General features: G+C 38.5%; 1 protein-coding gene across 1 annotated transcript in view; it reads right to left on the reverse strand.

The window, feature by feature from the left end:
• Nucleotides 1-1,443: 1,443 nt before the first annotated feature.
• LOC134212563 (uncharacterized) overlaps nt 1,444-21,850 on the reverse strand; it is a 243,283-nt gene continuing 222,876 nt past the window's right edge. The window contains exons 6-9 of the mRNA XM_062690540.1: nt 15,346-15,454; nt 15,083-15,259; nt 14,878-14,991; nt 1,444-4,066 (exon numbers count right to left, since the gene is read on the reverse strand). Of these exons, the coding sequence (XP_062546524.1) occupies nt 3,942-4,066; nt 14,878-14,991; nt 15,083-15,259; nt 15,346-15,454 (525 nt within the window). The 3' untranslated portion in view covers nt 1,444-3,941. The remainder of the gene's footprint in view (nt 4,067-14,877; nt 14,992-15,082; nt 15,260-15,345; nt 15,455-21,850) is intronic.

A 21,850-nucleotide genomic window follows, 5' to 3' on the forward strand; every position in this document is an offset into this window, starting at 1 on the left:
TGATCGCACGTTTTAAAACCCAGGCCGGTTTGAAGAACCATAAAGTAGCTTGTAAAAGTATTGAGTGAAACTCTATCGGCTCAATGGACCTTCTGGGATGTTAAGCAATGAGCGGATACATCTTTCAGGGCTTGGTTGATCGGGTAGATCGTATGCTTTGAACTCCAGGCCGTTTTGGAGACCCTGAAATAGGTTACGTTAATTCAAAACTCGATAAATTCGTATCTTATGATCACATAGCTATTTTTGGACATATTCTCAGCTTTGGCAATTTTTTTTCTTAAGATATGTTCTGATGCATCCTCGGGTTCATCGTTACTCCATTCAGGCGTAGTCAGATATTGTAGAGGCGTCTTTCGTCGGACAGAGAGTCCATCCATGCTCATTTATTCCGTCTACAGCAGCGTTGAACTTTTTTCTCAAGAGCTAATACTAACCCCTCGTTTTACTCATCCAGGAAGTTCTCGTTAGCTTCAGTAATCGCATTCTTTAAGGCCGTTCACAGTTCTTCTACGCTATCACCTTCCTGAATATCCGCTGCCCAATTTTCAACTTATGCAACGAGCAGGGTTCATAATGCTCACTCAATCTCAGGAGCACATGATTTTCCCTCACGACAGTTTTCGGGGAGAAATCGCTTTTCGGGAAAGAAAAACAGCCTGGAGAGTGATAACAATTTTTCGCTCACTTCGATTGCCGCTGAATGTTGGTTTGCTCTTTTTCTTTCATATTCGGGTCTTTTCGTGGCATCATCAATGCAAATGGTAGTAGCTTATGTGGAACAAATAACTTAACGCTTGCATACAGATAGCGTGGTGGTGTGGCTAAAGTAAGCGCATCCCCACAGCTATTATTGTTACTATTCTGGGTTCGAATCCCGGCGCGGCCATACAATTTTGTAATTGTTCTGCGATAATTCTCGCGAAAAGTGAGTGAGAGGTGAAAGTAATGAAACGAAAAAGGATTTTCATCTAATAGGGTAACGGTACCAATAGTGGAGGTATTAGTAGACCCACAAAAGAAAATATTTTTTAAAAATTGATAATTATGGGAAATTTAAAGCTTTAATATCTTATTCAACAGAAAAACTAATAAATTTGCTAACAAAAATGAGATAAATGTCATTTAACATCAACAATTACCAAATATTGCTTGCACCACTATGGGTACACTGTTCCTTTAGTGGCGTTAAAAATAATTTTGGTTCCCATAGTGGCGCTATCCATTGATTTCTTATGGGACTCGCCACTATTGGTACAGTTGCACCACTATAGGTGCAAGGGAGTCAATTTTGTTAAGGAAAATCATTGTTTTCAATAGTTTTTCAAGCGAAATTTTAAGATAAGTTGCATTTAACAGGATATTTAAAGCACGACGCATCAACTGAAACCATCCTAACGTGTATGAATATGATAAATCTCATTAAAACCCCACTACCTCCACTATTGGTGCTACCTCCACTAAGGGTACGGTTACCCTAGGCAAGATTTTCGTTCATCTTCCAATGCTAATTCTAGAGAAAAGATTGATGGGTGAAAGATGATCCTCAACATAAACAACGAAACAAGATTTTCCCTTAGCCCGAAAAACGCTTCCTTTGGTCTCATTGAAACGAAATGTCGAAACCCTGGCAACGAGCAATCTCTTAACAGCTGGATCTTCTAATCAGCGTATGCTAAATCGCCGTCCATGCCTTTTCTCCCGCCGCTGAATGCAAGCAGTGCGTAGTTAGTCTCACTAATTAGAGGGTCAGGCACGATGTCAGCGCTGCGACAAATCCGTATATCGGAATTATTTCGGCTGATGCAGATGTGATCGATTTTGAGTATGTCCGGACACAGATCCCTCTATCACGATGCCATTATTTCTACAGAATTCGGCTCATTTCTCCGAAACTATGACATCCCATTACACGCTCACAGTCCGAAAATCTTCGGGCGATCATTTTGAAATTGGTCTACTCTATAAATTCAACAACTTCAAAATTCTCTGACAGTAAGTTCTCCGTAGATTGCAAGTAATTCAGAAGAAAAGATACAACAATTATCAAAGGGGTTATTTAGTCCAAAAAACGGTTTGCTGGAAGACGTAGGAAATATGTATGACGGGTTGATCTTACAGGAACGTTGATGTTGACATTACTCAGTAGCTTCGGACTGGCAATGTTGTGAGACAGGATATCGAACACGAACAACCGTTGAAGACGGATTCTCCTGCTAGCCAAAGAATTCAAATGAAGTAATCCACAGCGATGCTCATATTGGGACGGACGAGGTAATTCCACGATAGTCGCAAATCGAATGAAATAATCGATCCGATTACTCTGAACAACATGATATAAGGCCAACACAAGGCCAGTGTACTGCGAACCAGGGCAGTAGTATATACGCATACGCATACGCATTGGCGGCTTTTGTAGTTACGTGCAGATTGACGACGAGCCTGGAATCCAGCTGGACGCCAAGATCCTTAACGGTGCTTACTCTATTGCGCTATTACGTTGCTATAACGTTACATTTTTTGACGTTGATTTCCATTCCAGTTAGGGTACACTATTTTACCAATGCGTCGATGACAGCTCGGAGGGCGCAGCATTCTACCAACGATGCCACCATTTAAAAGAATTTCAAGTCATTAGCGAACATCGTTTTCGGGGATTTATTTGTGGTGCAGAGATCATTCACAAAAAGCACGAATATAAGTGGACCTAAGTGTTTACCTTGAGGAACGCCGAGCGTGTTTCGAGCGTGGCACGTCAGCTTCACGCCCAGTTAAGTAGGAGTATATCCAACGTGGGTGGGCCAGGTGGGAAGGCCCCTTCTGTCAAATTCATCAACGGTCACTAAATGCGGCGTCACGGTCGTCTTTCTCCCGATTCTCGAGGGCATTGGCCAATGAAGGAACGTATTACATGAGATAGGTCGTAGTAGATCTTTTCTTCACATTTTTTTAGAAATAATATGATGTATCTTCGGGTAAAACGCATCGTGGACTAGGCTCTTGAAAACTTTTGGAATACAATTTAAGATCGATATACTCCGATAGTATTCCACATTGTGAATGCTACCAGATTTGTGTAAAGGGTGATAGCAGCGCTTTTCTCGATGCATAATAATTATAATTGCAATGAGATTTGTGGATATCGGAGCAATTACAGCAAACAAAGATGCCATAATTTTAAAATGTCGTTTTCGAAAACTTCCAGATTTCGAATTTTGCTCATGAAGTACGAAGATTTTAACTAGAGAAAATGGCACATAAGGTATATCCTTTTCTGAAATCGTCATAAAGTAAAAACTCAGTACATATTCTAACGAAACAAGTGGAATACAAATGTTACCTTGCGTTCTTTACATTGAATTAATAGAAAACCACAATTTTATCAGAAGTATGGTATAGATAGACTACGGTGAAAAGATTATTTTCATTGAAACCGGGAAAATTGACTGAAGTGGAAGCATAACATTGCCTATTTGTATACTTTGATATACAAACATGAATTACCCAAAATTTACCGCCAACCAGCTGATGTGCAACAATTTTTATCTCTCATCATAAAATATTTGACTCGTCAATAGCCACAACTCTCTTCCCGGAACAATCGGTTGCGCAATACACACTTTGCTGCAGCATCAATATTTGGTGCGCGTAAATTTGTTTATTTTGTTGACAGGATTTTCCCCATTATCCCACTTAATCAAATGGGCTCGGGTTTTTATCATATCTGTATCCTTCAACCGTTGTTCGTGAGTCCTTTCGTCGTGTTTTTTTTTCGTTGGCAGCATAAGCTGCCGGGTTGGCTTTCTGTTCGTGGTCTGATTTTATCGATAAATATTTACCTATAATTTGTTTGTTTGCTTGTTTGTATACACAAATTCTCATCACATGCGATGCCGTGGTTCTCTATGTGGACATTTTTTTCCTTATATGTATAATTATGTTCAATGTGCACACAATAACAAGTTGATGATCTGATATGTTACAACCGTCACCAGCAGATGAAGATGGGACCCCACCAGAACGCCATTACCGTGATCGCCGTGTTGCATCGCTGCTGGGTTTTCACCTGTTTGTTGTGGGACGATAATGAGAAAAAAGAGCACAATTTTTTGGATTAAAGCGGTTTTGATTATCATTGAGTGAATATGCTGAATAAATATTTGCCACAAGGTATATTTTTTTTTATTCTTCCCACAGCAACATGGAAACTGAACAGAATTTAAGATGAAACTCAGACGTGTGTAACAAGTTTTACTTTTCTCGTACAATCAAATGTCATGTTAGCTCGACGACATGATGTAATGTCTGTACCCGAGCAGGAGTGACGACCTCGATAACAGAAGTTGAAGCCTTGCATAAGAGGTAAAATACCAAAAAAATAATGGCAAAAACTTATATGCAGAATACTTGAAGCATAACATGCTTAGGTATTTCAATACCAAACGAATAATAATTGGTTATGCATTTGGTATTGAAGTTCAATTTAATAACTGAGTATGTTATGGCTCAAGTATTGTGCATATTAGTTTTTGGTATTATTCCTTTTATGTAGGGCTAGTTCATAACAGAGTATGCTATCAATAACAGAATTAGGTATTATATAGCCAATTATTCCTGCTCGGGTAAGTATGAAAGCGCTGAAAGAGCATTCGTTTATAAATAAAAAATGCTTACAAATTTATTTCTTGGTATTTGACTTTGACTTATTTTTATAGGATACCTTTTCTCATTGTTTTCCAAGGAAAACTGGCTTGGTCGACCAATGTGAATTTTTTTTAAATATATGTATGAAATTTCCATATATATGTACATCGAATTCTATTCTTGTTATATAGTACAAAGTCTCGAACAGACATACATTACTTAATTCGTCGAGCTAGTCCGAAAGGTAGCAAATACCAGCATTTGATTTCGACATATCTATCGAAGGTTGTCTTTAAACCATCCTATACAGTGACCGGCTTAATAAAAAGCCCACTAGTCGTTTTTCATACAAAATGGTTAACTTTGGAGATCTAGATCACGCACCAATTTTGCTGAAAATTTTATCAGAGCTCAGATATAACTTGAATTTTACCACACCTGAGTTTCGACCATATTGATTCACAGGGTAAACAATTTTTTGGCAAAAATTTATTTTTTAAATATCTTGAGTTCTATACATAGGTTGTAAACTGATGACTTATTCAGCAAAAACGCGTATTTTGACAATATAAAAAAGTTTGCGGAATATACTTGTACACTAAGAGTTGTAGTTTTCAAGATATTATAAAATCATTTTTTTGCCAAAAAAATCGTTTTGGTATTACCGCGATAATTTTTCACCTTATGAATCAATATGGTCGAAATTCAGGTGTGGTAAAATTCAAGTTATATCTGAGCTCTGATAAAATTTTCAGCAAAATTGGTGCGTGATCTAGATCTCCAAAGTTAACCATTTTGTATGAAAAACGACTAGTGGGCTTTTTATTATGCAGGTCACTGTATATAAACGCGAAAGTACGTCAGCTATATGCAATCAATGGGCAGTATAGGAGAAAAGCAAAAACGAACATCTCTTTCGACGCCGGTTGCTCAAGCGTATAGGATGCGTTTCTAACAATGTATGCAGCTCAATATGCACCCCTTAAGCTTTTTTTACTAGTTAAACAATAAAACAGCGATCACATGAAAAAAAAATTAGAGTCGAAAATAAAGTACTTCAATTTTGTTCAAAATGTAAATGAATGTTCTCTACCTAAAATAGTTAGACCCGTATTTTTTTTTGTTTCGCTCTTAGGGTGACCATTTTTAGAACAGGGTGGTCCGAAAAAACGGCGTCTCAAAAAAAAAATGACCTCCACAACTTTTGAACCAATGCACACTGTTTCTTTTCAAAGAAAAACGTGATCGAAATTATTTTAGCGCATAAAGAAGCATTTTAGACTCATAGGTTGTTCAGCAAAGTGATTACATTCAATATTCTTTATTTTTTGGATGTATTTGTTTTGTGATTAATCCACCTAGAAGTGAGAAATTTACTTTGTTAGGCAAATTTGTAGAGAAAGTCGTTAGATTTTTTTTTGCTGAAGACACTATAGACCTATCTCAAAATTTTAATGGTCGGACTTCTTTCTTCCTTCTTCCTTCATCTTTCTTCCTTCTTCCTTCTTCCTTCTTCTTTCCTCTTTCTTCCTTCTTCCTTCTTCCTGTTTCCTTCTTCCTTCTTCCTTCCTCCTTCTTCCTTCTTCTTTCTTCCTTCTCTTTCTTCATTCTTCTTTCTTCCTTCTTCTTTCTCCCTTCTTTCTTCTTCCTTCTTTCTTCTTACTTCTTTCTTCTTCCTTCTTTCTTCTTTCTTCTTCCTTCTTTCTTCTTCCTTCTTTCTTCTTCCTTTTTCCTTTTTCCTTCTGCCTTCATATTTCTCCTTCTTCTTTATCCCTTCTTCTTTCCTTTTGCTTTCTTTCTTTTTCATTCTGTTTTTCTTTCTCATTCCTTCTTCCTTCCTTTTGCCTTCTCCTGTTTTCCTTCTACCTTATTCCTTCTATTTCTTTCTTATTCTTTCTTCCTTCTTCCTTCTTCCTTCTTCCTTCTTCCTTCTTGCTTCTCACTACTCACTTCGTAAGGAAACGTATTTCAACTATTCGGCCAAACGGCATTCGGCCAAATGGCGTTCAACCAAATGACCCTTTCGGCCAAATGGCATTCGGCCAAACGACATTTGGCCAACCGGCATTCGGTCAAATGACCCTAAACCAATGGTGGCTATAGATCGAGAATCCATCAAAACTACGCAGATTAATGGCCATTTCCGTAAAAACGGTCCCGGGAACATGATGAAATGATAACAGATCGGAATAATGCAAATATGAGTATCTAACTTCATGGCTTCGCGAGACGATGATTACAGAAACATTTCCAAAATGATAGTGTCCACTGCCACCCTCATAGCAGGTTCCAAGGGCCTTCCAGAGGTTTTGGTACCATCTGGAACCATACAAATATGGGTGTCAAAATTCATGTTTTCCCAAGACGATGAATATAGAATATTTATTAAAGATACATTTTGAGGACTGTAAGACTCTTTGGCCAATTTGTAACAGGTTCCGGATGTTCTGCGAAAGTGACATTTATTCAGGGTGTATAGCCAATCCCGTACCGTTTTCACAAAAATGGCCGTATTTCTGCGTATACCTAATGGATTTCAGATCTGCAGCCAGCATTGGTCTAGCATATTAGTTCTACTTTTTGGGGTAAGCATAAAACATGATGGCAGTAAACGTCCCATAAAATGACAAGCAGAAGAAAAAATGCATTTTCAACATACCCTCAAAAAACTCGGAACATCTTTGGTGTACATAGATATTATACAAGAAACGCGGTTGATGTAAGAACACCTTTCTTTTTGCATGGTGCTTCACAAAATTCATTGTTCTACAAGGGTGTAAACGTATTCAATTCGATGCCTACACACATCAAACGATGGTGGAGCCCAAGGGAGTTTAGTCGGTATTACCGGTATGGTCGAGTCCGAAACTCCAGTACACTTCCGTGTGGTAGTTTGGCAACTACAATGCACGTGTACTGGGTTAGTGTGTAAATGCATTCTCCCTTGTGAAAAAAAACTCATCGAACGAGCAGCGACACTAACACAGTTTAAGAGACAATGAAATACACACGTCAAAGCTGCATTTTAGGCAGCTACTCGACAAATTTTTAGCATTAACTAATTTAAGTTTTGACGAAGTTTTACCAATGGATACTTTTGTGTGTTTTATTTCATTTTATTTTTTTGTTAGTGGGGCATTAACGACTACAACGATCGCCTCGATAGATTGATTGGTTTTTTTCGGTGACGATGATCGTCACCGAAAAAAGCCAATCAATTTCAATTAATTAAATCCATGGTGATTAGCTCAAACCAGACAGGTGAATGATTTTTGTCTGGTTACCAGTGTTGTAAAATGTCATTTGCGTTCGTTTGTATATTTTTCCAGAACTTTTTTCAGAAATAAGGTATCAATTCCTGAGGTATGGCGAACCTATAGCGCTTAAATGTGTCTACAACTTTTTCTAACAAGTCATGGCTGTAAATATATAATCTGAGGCGTGGGAGGCAAAATGTCATTCAAATGACATTATGTCAAATGACACGTGACATTTTGGAGAGTTTTCACTTTCCAGCCGCGGATGTTATATTTAGAGCAATGTACCCTTGGATAAAAATATAGCCCTACTCAAGCGTTATGAGTACATCTAAAATTCTGAAGTAAATTTGGCTTTTGAAGAAAGTTATGAACAAATTAGTCAAATGACATGCAGATGACATTTTACAAGCCTGCTGGTTACTACTGAAAGAGTTTTGAATGTTCGATATACACTGAAGTTTTTTTACGCGGTTTTTTTTTGCGCGGTTTTTTACGCGGATATTTTTACACGGTATCGACGTAAAAAAAACCGCGTTATTTCACAAAAACGACTGAAAAAAAAACCGCGCTATTTTAGAAAAACGACGTAAAAAAAAACCAAAAGGTTAGACTTAGAAAATTTTGTGTTATATGCCTACTGGGGACTTAGAACATTTTTTTATGCCGGTGCCTACTGGAGACTAGGAAAATTTTAAATTGGGACTTATAATTGCCCTACCCCGTCTTCCTATTTGTTCGCTAGGTGTTGTTTGTAGGTCATAGTACGCTTGTATGGATCGTGATATGGTACATGGTTTTTGAGATATGAAACCAGGAATGTGTTCTGATCTATTCTCAAGCTCATCCAAGAATCTCCTGAAATAAGGCCTTGAGATCTATAAAGATCTGTCCTCTTGTTTCAAATATGGTACATGCTCTGTGTGACTCATAGAATAGATTGTGTACAAGGCCTAAGTTCTTGGTCATCCAAAAAAATCCCGAAGCAAGGCATTTAGATCTACACGGGTAACCAAAGATCTGTGCCTGTTTCAAATGTGGTACATGCTCTGCGTGACTCATAGAATAGATTATGTTCAAAGCCTAAGTTATTGGTCATCCAAAAAAAACTCGAAGCAAGGCCTTCAGATCTACACGCGTAACCAAAAATCTGTCCGCCTGTTTCAAATATGGTACATGCTCTGCGTGACTCATAGAATAGATTGTGATCAAAGCCTAAGTTATTGGTAATCCAAAAAAATTCCGAAGTAAGGCCTTTAGATCTATACGCGTAACCAAAGATTTATCCGCCTGTTTCAAATATGGTGCATGTTCATAGAATAGATTGTGTTCACAGAATAAGTTCTTGGTCATCCAGAAAATTTCCGAAGTAAGGCCTTCAGATCTACTCGTGCAACCAAAGATTTATCCACCTGTTTCAAATATGCTACATGCTCTAAGTGACTCATAGGATAGATTGTAATCAAAGCATAAGTTCTTGGTCATCCAAGAGATCCTCGAAGTAAGGCCTTTAGATCTACACGCGTAACCAAAGATCTATCAGCCTGTTTTAAAAATGGTACATGCTCTCCGTGGTTCATAGAATAGTCTGTGTTCAAAGCATAAGTTCTTGGCCATCCAAAAAAGTTCCAAAGTGAGCCCTTTAGATCTACACGAGGAACCAAAGATCTATCGGCTTTTTTCAAATATGGTACATGCTCTGTGTGGTTCATAGAATAGACTGTGTTCAAAGCATAAGTTATTGGCCATCCAATAAAGTACCGAAGTAAGGCCTTGACATCTACATGCGTAACCAAAGATCTATCAGCCTGTTCAATATATGGTACATGCTCTTAGTGGTGTAGTATTAGCTTTATTATTAGCATTAGCCTTAGTATTGAGCAATTCGGACAAATTCGTAGGTGGTACAAGCCTGGACTATTGTATTAGAGTAGCACTTTCACATTCATCCGTTACCACAGGTATTGATTTGGGGCTAATCACTATCTCTTATATGGAAGCAATGCACTCTCCAATAGTCGAGATCTGTCTTGGCCACGTCCTTGCGAATGCTGAGGAAGGGGAAGGATGGTATGCTAAACACCTAATTAAGAAAGATGCAGCGACGACCTCCCATGTGTGTCACTTGAGGTTTTTGGAATTGTTAATGTGGAAGATTATAACAGTAGGAATCGTTTTGGTAAAACGTGAAACACAGAAACAGCTAAGATAGAAATACAGTCGGAAACGAAGGAACCTGGAAATGAACCCATGACGTCCTGCTTACAAGGCAGAAGCGGTAGCCACTAGGCCACCCAACTCGTCTTTTTGTGGTGCACAAAGTATTGTATGTACACAAAATCCATCTACATTCAGTTCGGTCAGCATATGTACGTCACCAGCCTTACACGGAAGAAAAAAAGTACCCAAAATTGAGTATTTTTAAACTTACTTTTGAGTTATTTTTTCTCTTCTCTTTCATCCACTCTTTCTTTTGTTGTCAAAAACAAAAGAGCCAAACAACTTAACGACGCCAGTTCAATACGGGAAGCCAATTTTGAGTTTTATTACCTGAGGTCGAAATTGAGTGAATTAAACTTAAATTTGGGTCAATAAATTTTCCGTTGGGTACTTTTTAACATGGGAGTAAAGGCAAACTACTTCGACCCTACTTACTCAATTTTGGCTTCCCGTACGGATTTTCGAGGTTGGGTGAATTAAACTCACTATTGGGTAGTTTATTTCTTCCGTGTACATTTCACGGAGGGTCGTCAAATTATCTTCAACTGATCGATTTATCTTGCTCGCTGCGTACCTCGCCTTCTTGTCCCCATAGTGATGGGCGGTATTCAAAGGCGCGATCTGGTGGTGACCGATTCATGAGAGACTGTGCGGGTTAAGGATCAAAGACCGGTTCTTCAGCTTTAGCATAATCAACGTCCATAGTCTACACGCCGGAAGCACTGATGATGAAAAGGATCCATTCTGCCGCTACCCCGAGGGAAGTTAAGAATGCCATCAGACAGTTAAAGACCAATAAAGCAGCTGGTAAGGATGGTGTCGGAGCTGAGCTGAACAAAATGGGTTCCAGAATCCAGAGATCCAAAGGTCTTACTTCGGAAATTTTTGGATGACCAAGAACTTATGCTTTGAACACAATCTATTCTATGAGTCACGTAGAGCATGCACCATATTTGAAACAGACTGATAGATCTTTGGTTACGCGTATAGATCCAAAGGCCTTGTTTCGGAAATGTTTGTATGACCAAGAACTTATGCTTTGAATCAGAGATGGGCGCTCCGCTCAGGAGCTGTTCCAAAGATTCGCTTCCTTACATTGAGCTGATGAGCCATGGATCTTTTTTAAAGAAGCCCAGCTCAGCAGCTCACTTTAAATTGATGAAATCATTGTCAAACACGCGCCTAGAGAAACTCCCTCGAGCGTACGCACTCGAGTACGCGCGCTGTTGTATTTTGTACAGCACAAACGAAAATACCACGCTCGCGGTACACAACACAAGCAAGCTTGTATGAGCATTCCAGTCCAGTACCGCGCACGTGCTGATCGTTTATTATTTGCACCTCAAGCACCATCAAGCCAAGCGACAGCACCATCTAGCTAAGCAACAGAAATCATGTCTGATGCAGAGAGGAATAAGCAATACACAAGCAAAAATAATCTAGCTTGCCGTCTATTAAAAAACACAAAACCACATTCACTCTACGAGCAAACACACAATAGATACCTCGTAGTGCGGTAGCGAACGAACCGTACCAAGCAAAAGATCCGAAGATCCGAACAACTCTCAGTTCCGCTCATGTCGTCGTCCAGCTCGAAATTGCTGTGACATGGAAGCGAGAGCTGCGCCACCAGCTCAGATCCGTGCGACACGGATCTCGATCCGGATCACTCGCGACCGATTGTAGCGAGCGAACCGTGTGGTTCAAACGAACCGAACTGGGAGCTGTGTCTTGCACGGAGCGGATCTTTTACTTGCGACGGGGTTTCCCGCCAGCATACTGCTACATGTGCACTCGGTTTGTTTGTAGCACCGTGCTCTGTATTTTTTTACTCTCTTGTTTTTATTTCTCTCGCATTTCGGGAACCAATATAGATGAATGGGCTCACTTGTATGAAAATGTCAACTACGCATGGTTAGAAGGGTTAGAAGCGCGCGCAAACAAGGCATTGATTTGCGGCACCCAGTATGAAGATAAAACTCATGACACGTGATATGGTTCATACACATATCAGAGATTAGGGACTGAATTATTCAAATTAACGATTTGAGAAACGTTATCAACAAAATGTAACTTAGAATTATGAATAGAAAATAATGTTGAGTTAGTTTTTATATAGAAATAATTGTGATGGTTCTAAATGAACTCCTAGACTTCAAAACTAGACGGTCAGAAAAAGCGTAAAAATGTTATTAGTTTAAAATGGTCGGTTTTTCAATAGAAATTATTACCTCACTGTAGCTTAACATTTTAAAATTTTCAAAGTGAGGTAAATAGATGAATGAATGAATAAATTAATGAATGACATAAATTTTTCAAATTTTTGAACAATAATTAAAATACTAATATCACAGAGAAACAGACGTCTCACTCAACATATGTTCCATCGTACACCTTTTTAACGGTTTATTTAACTTTTTGTAAGTGGTCCATCGGCCACCGATGGCGCTTTCATCGATTTTACTTGTGTTTGACGTTTGCACACTACCGCCATCTGGTTTCCGCTTGGCCACTCACCGGGATTTTAGCATTGGGCGACAATGTTTTCGTGACGATGATTTTGATTGCAATTTGTTCTAAGTGAGACGTCTGTTTCTCTGTGCTAATATTAACAATTATGTTTTAATATATGTAGCATTAAAGAACTGAAGAGCTGATCCAAGGAGCTGACTCTTTTCAATGAGCTGAACGGATCAGATCCGCTCACTGCAATGAGCTGTTTTGCCCATCTCTACTTTGAATACAATCTATTCTATGAGTCACGTAGAGCATGCACCATATTTGAAGCAGGCTGATAAATCTTTGGTTACGCGTATAGATCTAAAGGCCTTACTTCGAAATTTTTTTGGATGACCCAGAACTTATGCTCTGAACACAATCTATTCTATGAGTCACATAGAGCATGTACCATATTTGAAACAGGCGGACAGATCTTTGGTTAGGCGTGTAGATCTAAAGGCCTTGCTTCGGGATTTTTTGAATGACCAATAACTTAGGCTTTGAACACAATCTATTCTATGAGTCACACAGAGCATGTACCATATTTGAAACAAGAGGACAGATCTTTATAGATCTCAAGGCCTTATTTCATAGATCTCAATGCTTTATTTCAGGAGATTCTTGGATGAGCTTGAGCATAGATCGGAACACATACCTGGTTTCATATCACAATAACCATGTACCATATCACGATCCATACTAGCGTACTATGACCTACAAACAACACCTAGCAAACAAATAGGAAGAAGCGCCGTCCACTATAAGTCCCCCAATAGGTTTTTTTACGTCGTTTTTTTAAAATTGCGCGGTTTTTTTACGTCAATTTTTTTAAATAACGTTGTTTTTTTAAGCGGTTTTTTTACGCGGTACATGGAGCGACGTAAAAAAAACCTTAGTGTAGCTATCTAGTAGATTGCTTCGCGGTTGAACTGAAACTTTTGATATCGACGGAGCAGTATCACAAGTGTTGGTGCCTATGTTGTCGAGAATCATGAATATAGAGGTGAGCCAGCCTAGGGCTGCAAGCCTCTTTAATAAAGAAATAAAAAAAAATCATGAATACTATAGATACATATGAGTTGTTGAGCGAGAATTGACTTCACACGCGATTCCTGGTGAAACTTTTGAAATCTGTGCGAGAGGTATCACAAGTTTTGCATTTTCATACAACTGTATGTATCACTACTGATGCTTTAGCAAGATTGTGATTTTGGAAGGATCAGTTTTTTAAATTTATATTTTTTGCTGTATAGTGATGGAAAATATTGTAATTTATATCTGTGATAAGAAATCGGTTCGTTTTTCTTTTTGGAAATCCGATTAAACGCATATCATTTATTTATCTTAAAGATAACTCGTCTAGCTCAAACCCTTGTAGGGGTATATGGCGGGACCATCATCATCATCATCATCATGTGTAGAAACGTTTGAATTTTTATTTTAAAAAATGCAGTCATTGTGGTCCAAATAGTTGGAAATAAAAAAATAGATATTTTGATTATTTAAACACCTTAAAGCATACTATTTTCCTTTTCTTACTATTTTCCTTACTATTTTTTTTAAAATCTATAGTTGAAAATCTTTTCATTCGTGCCGAAAGATTGCAAATCGGTCATTGGTTCAAACGTTATGGAGGTTTGAAAAAAAAGGAAACGCTGTTTTTTCGGACAACGTCTAACTATTTTCGGTAGAGATCATTCATTCATATTTTTTGCAAAATTAGAGAACTTTTTTTTCGACTCTATTCTTTTTTCATCGAATCGCCGATAAACAAGAATACCTAGCCACTTCAACATGCGGTTGCAGAATTTACAAAATTAGCTAAATTTTATAATTATCTCATATCCAGAACATCAAGGTCTTTGAGACTTTCAAATGCATTCAAAATATGTCTAAAAAAGGTGTCTAGACAAAAACGCCCGAATGGCAGTGTAAAATGACTCAATTGCATGAGAAATAAAGGTGAACGCATGGTTGTTTGTTTATCTGATTGGATTGAAATCTTAAGGGTTAGGTAAAGTAATCACAAGTCATTAAATTTAAGTTAATATTAATAAAATTTTGTTCAATCTTTTTATTGCAGCTCGATAACGAGTAATTAATATTGAATTGTAATGGTAATATTCGTTCAGAAATGTCTTTCAGAAGATTTAATAAGTGATTTTACGAGGATGTGTTTTGCACTGTTCTCCCCTAACTTGCATTTCGAAAGTAGTCTCATGAAGTGGCCTCCGCTAAATTGAATATGGGTTCTTACCATTCAAAATGTGCACATAGGTAGAGGCTGCCACTGCGTTGTTGGACACACACGAATAGTTTCCCGAGTTGATGGTATTGGAATGCGTTATCACCAGCTCAGAAAAGCGGTTATCTGCCGGAAACGGGAAACAATAACAATGCAATGATCAAACGCTTACCTCAAGCCTACGATAACTCAAACAAACAGTAAACGCTACACTCACCAGCTTCGGTGGACACATTGACGCCCAGGTGGACGTCGTAGTTAATCATTCGATTGTTGTGGTACCAAAAGATGTACAGCGGAGGCTCGTTGCTTTGAACTACCCGGCAGGTCAATCGCAGCGTTGAGCCCGGTTTCAGATACTTGTCGGATGGACCGAAGATTTCCGCTTTGGCCTCTGCGAATAACGGAATAACGGAACGTTACACGGATATGTAGCACGAAGCGGTTTCAACAGTTCGGAATCATTCGATGGATACTTACCGACCACATCCAGTTGGACAAATATTGACGTGGGCGGATGCGTTGAGACTTGGCACTCGTACGGTCCAGCATCCCTCAGCTGCACATATTTGATCTGCAGTGGCCATTCCTGTAATGAAGATGAAAAAAAGGAGAGCATATAGAATCTAACAGAGCTAATGGAAATTCCATTATGGAATCCGTTCATTTCAATTTGAAGAGCGAATCTTCGATATATGGTATCAGTCAAACAAGAGGTACGGTACCATATCTGGTTTGATGAATGCAATTAAAAACATCGTTGAAATGAGAAAAATAATGGAAAGATATTCAAAAAGTTGATGTTTTAAATAAACAGAGTCCAGGGATAAATGCAAACAATTTCTACTTTTTATCACAGATTGCGTATCATGAGACGCATCATTATAAATGATTCGTTCAGATGGATATGCTTCTCCACGAAAAAGAAATATATCCAAATGCGGAAGTCATTATAGGTTACTATAGGGTTTCTCTGAAATGGGCCCTCCTTAGCCGTGCGGTAAGACGCGCAGCTACAAAGCAAGACCATGCTGAGGGTGGCTAAGACATTGCCGCCTCGAAGCTCGAATCAAAAATTTCATGTACACAGGATTTTGTTTTTACACGATCGTGTGACTTCAATTTACCACCAAAATCTTTGCAACATGTTTCAAAAAATCCAGAATAAATCAAAGAAAAATCACATGATTTATTTATTTATTTATTTATTTATAGATAGAACTTTCTAAGGAATCATACAAAGGTGAAGTTCACTGAACGAAGCTGCAAGACCTCGTTTGACCCTAATGCTCCTTATTTGTTATGTAAAACCCCCACCTCTGTCCATATATTGTTCAGAATACAATTAGTTCATATAATAGAACACAATTTAGTTCAAGAACTTTTCAAATTACATGCATGAACATTTTCTCTATTGTTTATCACTACCACGTTGATTGAGCAAAACCCAAAACGCAACCCTCAAACAAGTAACTGTTCTATTTTAGCTAGTTTTCCATTCATAGTGTAGTTTCCCACAGTCCCCAAACAACCATAACTCCCGAAATAACCAGTACGGCGTGTGCACATACATACACGTAGGTTAATCGGGAAACTCTCGACAACTAAAAGCTAAAACCGTTTAGTGGCAGAGCAAGCATGAAATCTGCTGAAAGTTTCATGCTAGCAAATCTCATAAATTGTTCTGTTTATGATCCTGGTCGCAACCGCCGCCGCTCTACATACACCCGATGACAATCATTCCGCAATGCGCATAAAGAATCGCCCCTTTTTCTGGGGGTTATCCAGAACAAGAATGAACACCCTTGTTTTTCGTACGTTTCATTACGAATAAAAGAAATGATGGAATCGTTGAAAAATGCTGATTGAATTTCGAAAAACTAAAAAGTTCCCAATATTTTGTGTACGAGATACCAGTTTGCAGCAATCGTACCTTAATGAAGAATAAAGGTACCATTCCTGCAAACTCCTGTAAAAGTTGATCATTTTTATAGATACTTCCGGAAAAAAGTAAAATGCTGATATCAGTTGTAAAAATAATTTTACCCTTTTTGTGCCATCATCAATACTGCGTGTTATTTTTTTCGAAACATCAGAACACGAGCTCAGAATGTTGGGACTACCTACAAGTGATTTAGCTCAGGTTTTCCCAACCGAGCCACTAACAGGGACGACTGGTAACCATTGCAGAAACCCCAGTTTAATTTTTGCAGGCCTATTTTTTTTTTCATGAGTTCGCATCACTGGCCGACTGTAGAGTGTTGCTCATGTTTCATTCATTGGAATAAGTTTATTTTCCCCCGACCCCGGTATGTTTCGATTGTGTTCTCTGCGTCTGTGTTACCAGGCATTCAGTCAGTGTGACATAAAATCTGTAGGAAAACCAACTTTCCGACACCGAGCAGCTCGTTAGTTTTCTGATGTAGGTTTTTGTTATCTGAACAGACGGTTATGAGGGCTGAAGGTAACATCAAATATTTTCAACTAAAAAGTAATGAAATACGATTATATCTTCCGCAGGCGGGTTTTCAGTAGATTTGACTAATTCAAAACAATGAATAATTTGGAATCCCGATCTTGATGAGAATCTACGACCAACCGATATATTCGATGGGTCTCGGTTACCAGGTATGCAATAATCCACAAATTTATATACTTCTTCCAAATTTGAGAAAAACTGCTTTTCAGTCTTGCACAAATCAAAACGACACATTGGTTCAGCTTCCCACGGTTCGGCCCGTGGTATTAGCCTTCGATATACATAGATTGAAACATGTACCGCCTCTTATAAAGCACATTAAGCTTTGTAATAACATGTACTAGAGATGGTATATGTATGTTTAAATCCTTGAGGAAGGTTAAGACCAAGGGCGGAAACATAAAAAAACTAAACCAGCTTATATTGGGAAAACCCGATTTCAAAGGTGCAAAAAATGATAATTTTCAACTCACACGGTTCTTCATATTTTTCGTCAATTCATCTTTAATATTTGTTATCCTCTTCATTAGAAATCCACAGAAGGGCACCATACATACCCGAGTAGCACACATGTTGTCAGTTAGTTGCTGGTCACATTTAAGTTGCTGCAAGCATATCTGTTCAAAATGTGCTACTTGGGCACAACTGGAAAAGATTAGTCATATTATTTGAGTCCACATAGTTTCCATGCCTTTAAGCCATCATTTCCTGGAGTAATATTTTTTAAGCAGTTGCATAAAGGCTCCCCCATACCTAAGCGATTTCATCGCTGCGACGGCGACAACTAGTCGCCGCGATTCTATCGTTCGGTCGCTGCCGGCAATGTTCTATTTACGCTTCCATATCAACGGTGACAGAATCGCTGTCGCCAAGTGATAGAATCGCGTCGCAACTGTCGCATCGCTTGTGTTTGGGGGAACCTTAAAGCGAACAGAACGATGGCGGTTCCAGCTTCGATGGCGGTGGTTTCTGCAAAGCGGCAAACTATCGAGTGGCTATCGTCAGCGTCAGCGGCACTCCAGTCTCCAGTGAAATTTTCTCGCATGGTTCTGGATCTGGATCTAGTTTTGCAGCAGTTAATAGGCAAGGCGCATCATTGAAAATAAATCGGTTATTTTTAGAACCTCAATTATAGAGTAAAAAAGGTACTCGGAGACGAGCCAGTCTAGGGCTGAAAATCTTCTTAATAATGATAAAAAAGTAGAAAAACAATTTCATCAAAGTGCAAATCATCATCGCTTAGCGACAGCAGAAATTTAACCTCGGCAGCAGAATCACAAGCGCGCGTTGGACTATTGAGTGGTTGCTGTTAGTGATTCGGATTGTTGGAAATAATTCGGTTCTTCTCAGGACGAAGATTCTTTACAAGGGAAGGTTAAGCATTAGACGAATTTAGTTCAAAGTGAAAATAATCGTTTGACGATCGCAAAAAGTTGCTGTCCGTAGTAGAATCAAAAGCTGCAAAAGCTAAGATGCTGCAAAAATGTATTCGCATGAACGACGTCAGTGTCAGTTATGTGAAATTTTATTTCAAGATTCTGTTTTGCTTTCCGGCTCGTGCAAGTTATTTTATTCGGGTCTCCGCAGAGAGTCCCGCGCCACCGTTGGCGATGCTGAAAATGTGTTCCAAATGGTGGCGTTTTAGCGGAAATTCATCGAGTGGCCGTCAGACAATAACAGCACGAAGTGAAATTCCAACGCAAGATTCCGACAAGCGTTTGGTTGCAGTCTATTATTGGAAAGGCGTATTGGGGAAAGAATATTAGGGGTATTCACGTAGCGCTTGGTATTCAGTGTATTTCTTGTATACGTGGTATATTTAGCCAAATATTTACGAGCTGGTATTTCTTTCGAAGGAAATCAGACTTACGCGACTGTATGCCGATACACTTCGATTTTGATGTGTATTCGTTTACACCGATTTACAATACTATGTTCAAGGGTATTGATATGATATTTTTCAGAAAATAAATAACAAACGTGAAATCTTGCTCTAAATAATCGAGGCTCGACAAGTTCCTATGTGCGTACCGGTTTGGGTTGTAAATGACATTTGAGCGAGGCTGCTTTTCTCATTCTTATATGCTGCGTTTCAACGGGGCAAGTGAATTAAACAACTCAGTTGAGTTCAATTGACTTGCCAAAAGTTGAACATATTCAGCTTTCTTTTCGTTCAAGTGAATTAAATGAAGGTGCTTACACGTTCAATTCGCGTTTAATTTAAGTGACTTGCTTAATTCACATGTCTTGTCTAAACTTAGAATTACGGATAGCGCTAAATAATAGTCTAAATATAATATGCATGCAATATTCATCAGTGCGCCCTTGCATCAGAAGTATTTTAAAAACTTCCATCTTTCATTCTCAAATAGGCTACAACAAATCGTCCCAGACCATTTGAACAATATACAATTATTCTCTCTTTTCGCTATACTTTGATATAGAACAGATAATTTTGTCCATTTACACATCAATATACCGAGTACACTGCGTGGAGCATTCACATGAAAGCAGTGGTAAACATTTAGCAAATACGCCTTGTTAAAAATACCACCCTACATGAATACCCCTATTGATTCTTCTAAGGACTAGCAATTTATGAACAGAAAAACAGAAAATTTTATATTGGCTACTACTACTACTTTTGTATAAAATGGTGGCCCGGAAAAAATCGATTTCATTTCCAAAGGCTAACAAAAACAAAACCAAAGAATCTGTCATAAATTTTCACTTTTCGACGACGACAGTCAAATAGATGAAGACTCCGCCTTAGTGTAAAATTTGAATATATTTGCGTTTGGTTTCGCGCTGCTTCCAATAGTTTGCAGTGGCCATCGGGCAAGTCAGTCCAACAAACACTGAAAACTAGTAGAGCGTTTATTCAACCAGAAATAGTCTTCTTAAGCTAAAAACAAGCTTATTCAGCTTAAATTTGTTTGCTAGTAGTACAGTGCTTGTTTTAGAAATGGTTGAGATACCGAATAAGTCGTCTGTGAAATACGTTAGACGTTGTGCTTTCGTCTATTAATCATCATGAATATGGCGTTCAAGGGGAGTTCTAATTGATTTTCTTCTCAACTAACATACTATTCCTTTTCAGTACGCTCATGGAGATGCAGAGGAACCCTCGGTCTCTTGTAGCAATGAGTGTCGAAATAATTTTCCTCCCTTTATCCTTGTCAGCGGTTCTCAACCTGGGGTACATGTACTTCTGAGGTTACCTTCGCTGGCCCCAAGGGGTGGAAGGGGTGGGGTGGCGGAACCATCATCATCATCAGCTCGTACAACAATGGGAGGGAATGTGGGGAATGTAATGCCAATAAGTAGTAGTAGTAACAATGCGTAATGGCGGATATATTACAACTACAATCAAAATTTGTTGATAAAGTTTTGATAATTGCACAGTTAAAAATTCTGGATATTACACGTCATGGAATTATTTGCACTCATATTTTTGTGTCTAATAGCCTTTAATTTGACATCCAACCTTTTCTTGTATGCAATATTTAATACAAGTCTCATAGTAATGACAAGCTGTAATTTTAAAATATGACGGAAAAATGAGTCGAATCGAATGGAGCCTTTTTGTCACATCATATACAGGGATTGAACTTATCATTTCATTATCATTTAGTATTCAGCCAATAACTCATTCCAGAGGCGGAATTCCGAAAAGTGTTGTACGGCGGACTTCTAGCGCTGATTCCCCTCTACAACTTTGTCTAAGGGTACATTGCTCTATGTCTAATATTCACCGCGGAAAACGCTAGTATCATTTGATATACTAAATGATAATAACACTTATTATCATTTAGTATATTGAGTGATCCTAGCGTTTCACGCTGTTCATATTAGACATAGAGCAATGTACCCTTAGACAAAGTTGTAGAGGGGAATCAGCGCTAGAAGTCCACCATACAACACTTTTCGGAACCCCGCCTCTGGAATGAGTTATTGGCTGAATACTAAATGATAATGAAATGATAAGTTCAATCCCTGATCATATATGCTGTAACATTTTTATACTGTGTGTAATGTTTATATTTCAAAACTTTGTCTTGTACATACTATGCATGAAGATCAGTAACATCAAAGCCTATTGAATTCTGCCCTCCACAACCAGCTGTGCTGTGAAGGACTGTGCTACCGAAAATCAAAAGGACAAAACATCTAATGACAGAATTTAAAGAATCTTCAATACAATCTACCTATTTCAAATCAAATTTTGAATAATATGTTAAGAATATGCATCTGAACTAAAATCTAGAGTGGAAATGTTCGGAAGCCTCCATTTGAGAGGCATAAAGGCCTTTTTTCCCGAAGAGCTTAGTTGCTTCGTTGCAAAAGAATTGAAAGCATCCTTCTACGCTCCTCGAGACTCGATAGATTCCTTTTAAGAGGATCGGTAAACTTCTTCCAAGAGCAATTAATTGCATATTATTCGGCAACTCGGCCGTACGAAAACCATTTTTTTGTTAAATATCTTGGCTGTGCATATGCACAGCA

Source organism: Armigeres subalbatus, chromosome 2 (genome assembly GCF_024139115.2).
Source record: "Armigeres subalbatus isolate Guangzhou_Male chromosome 2, GZ_Asu_2, whole genome shotgun sequence".
In the NCBI taxonomy this organism is placed as follows: Eukaryota; Metazoa; Arthropoda; class Insecta; order Diptera; family Culicidae; genus Armigeres; species Armigeres subalbatus.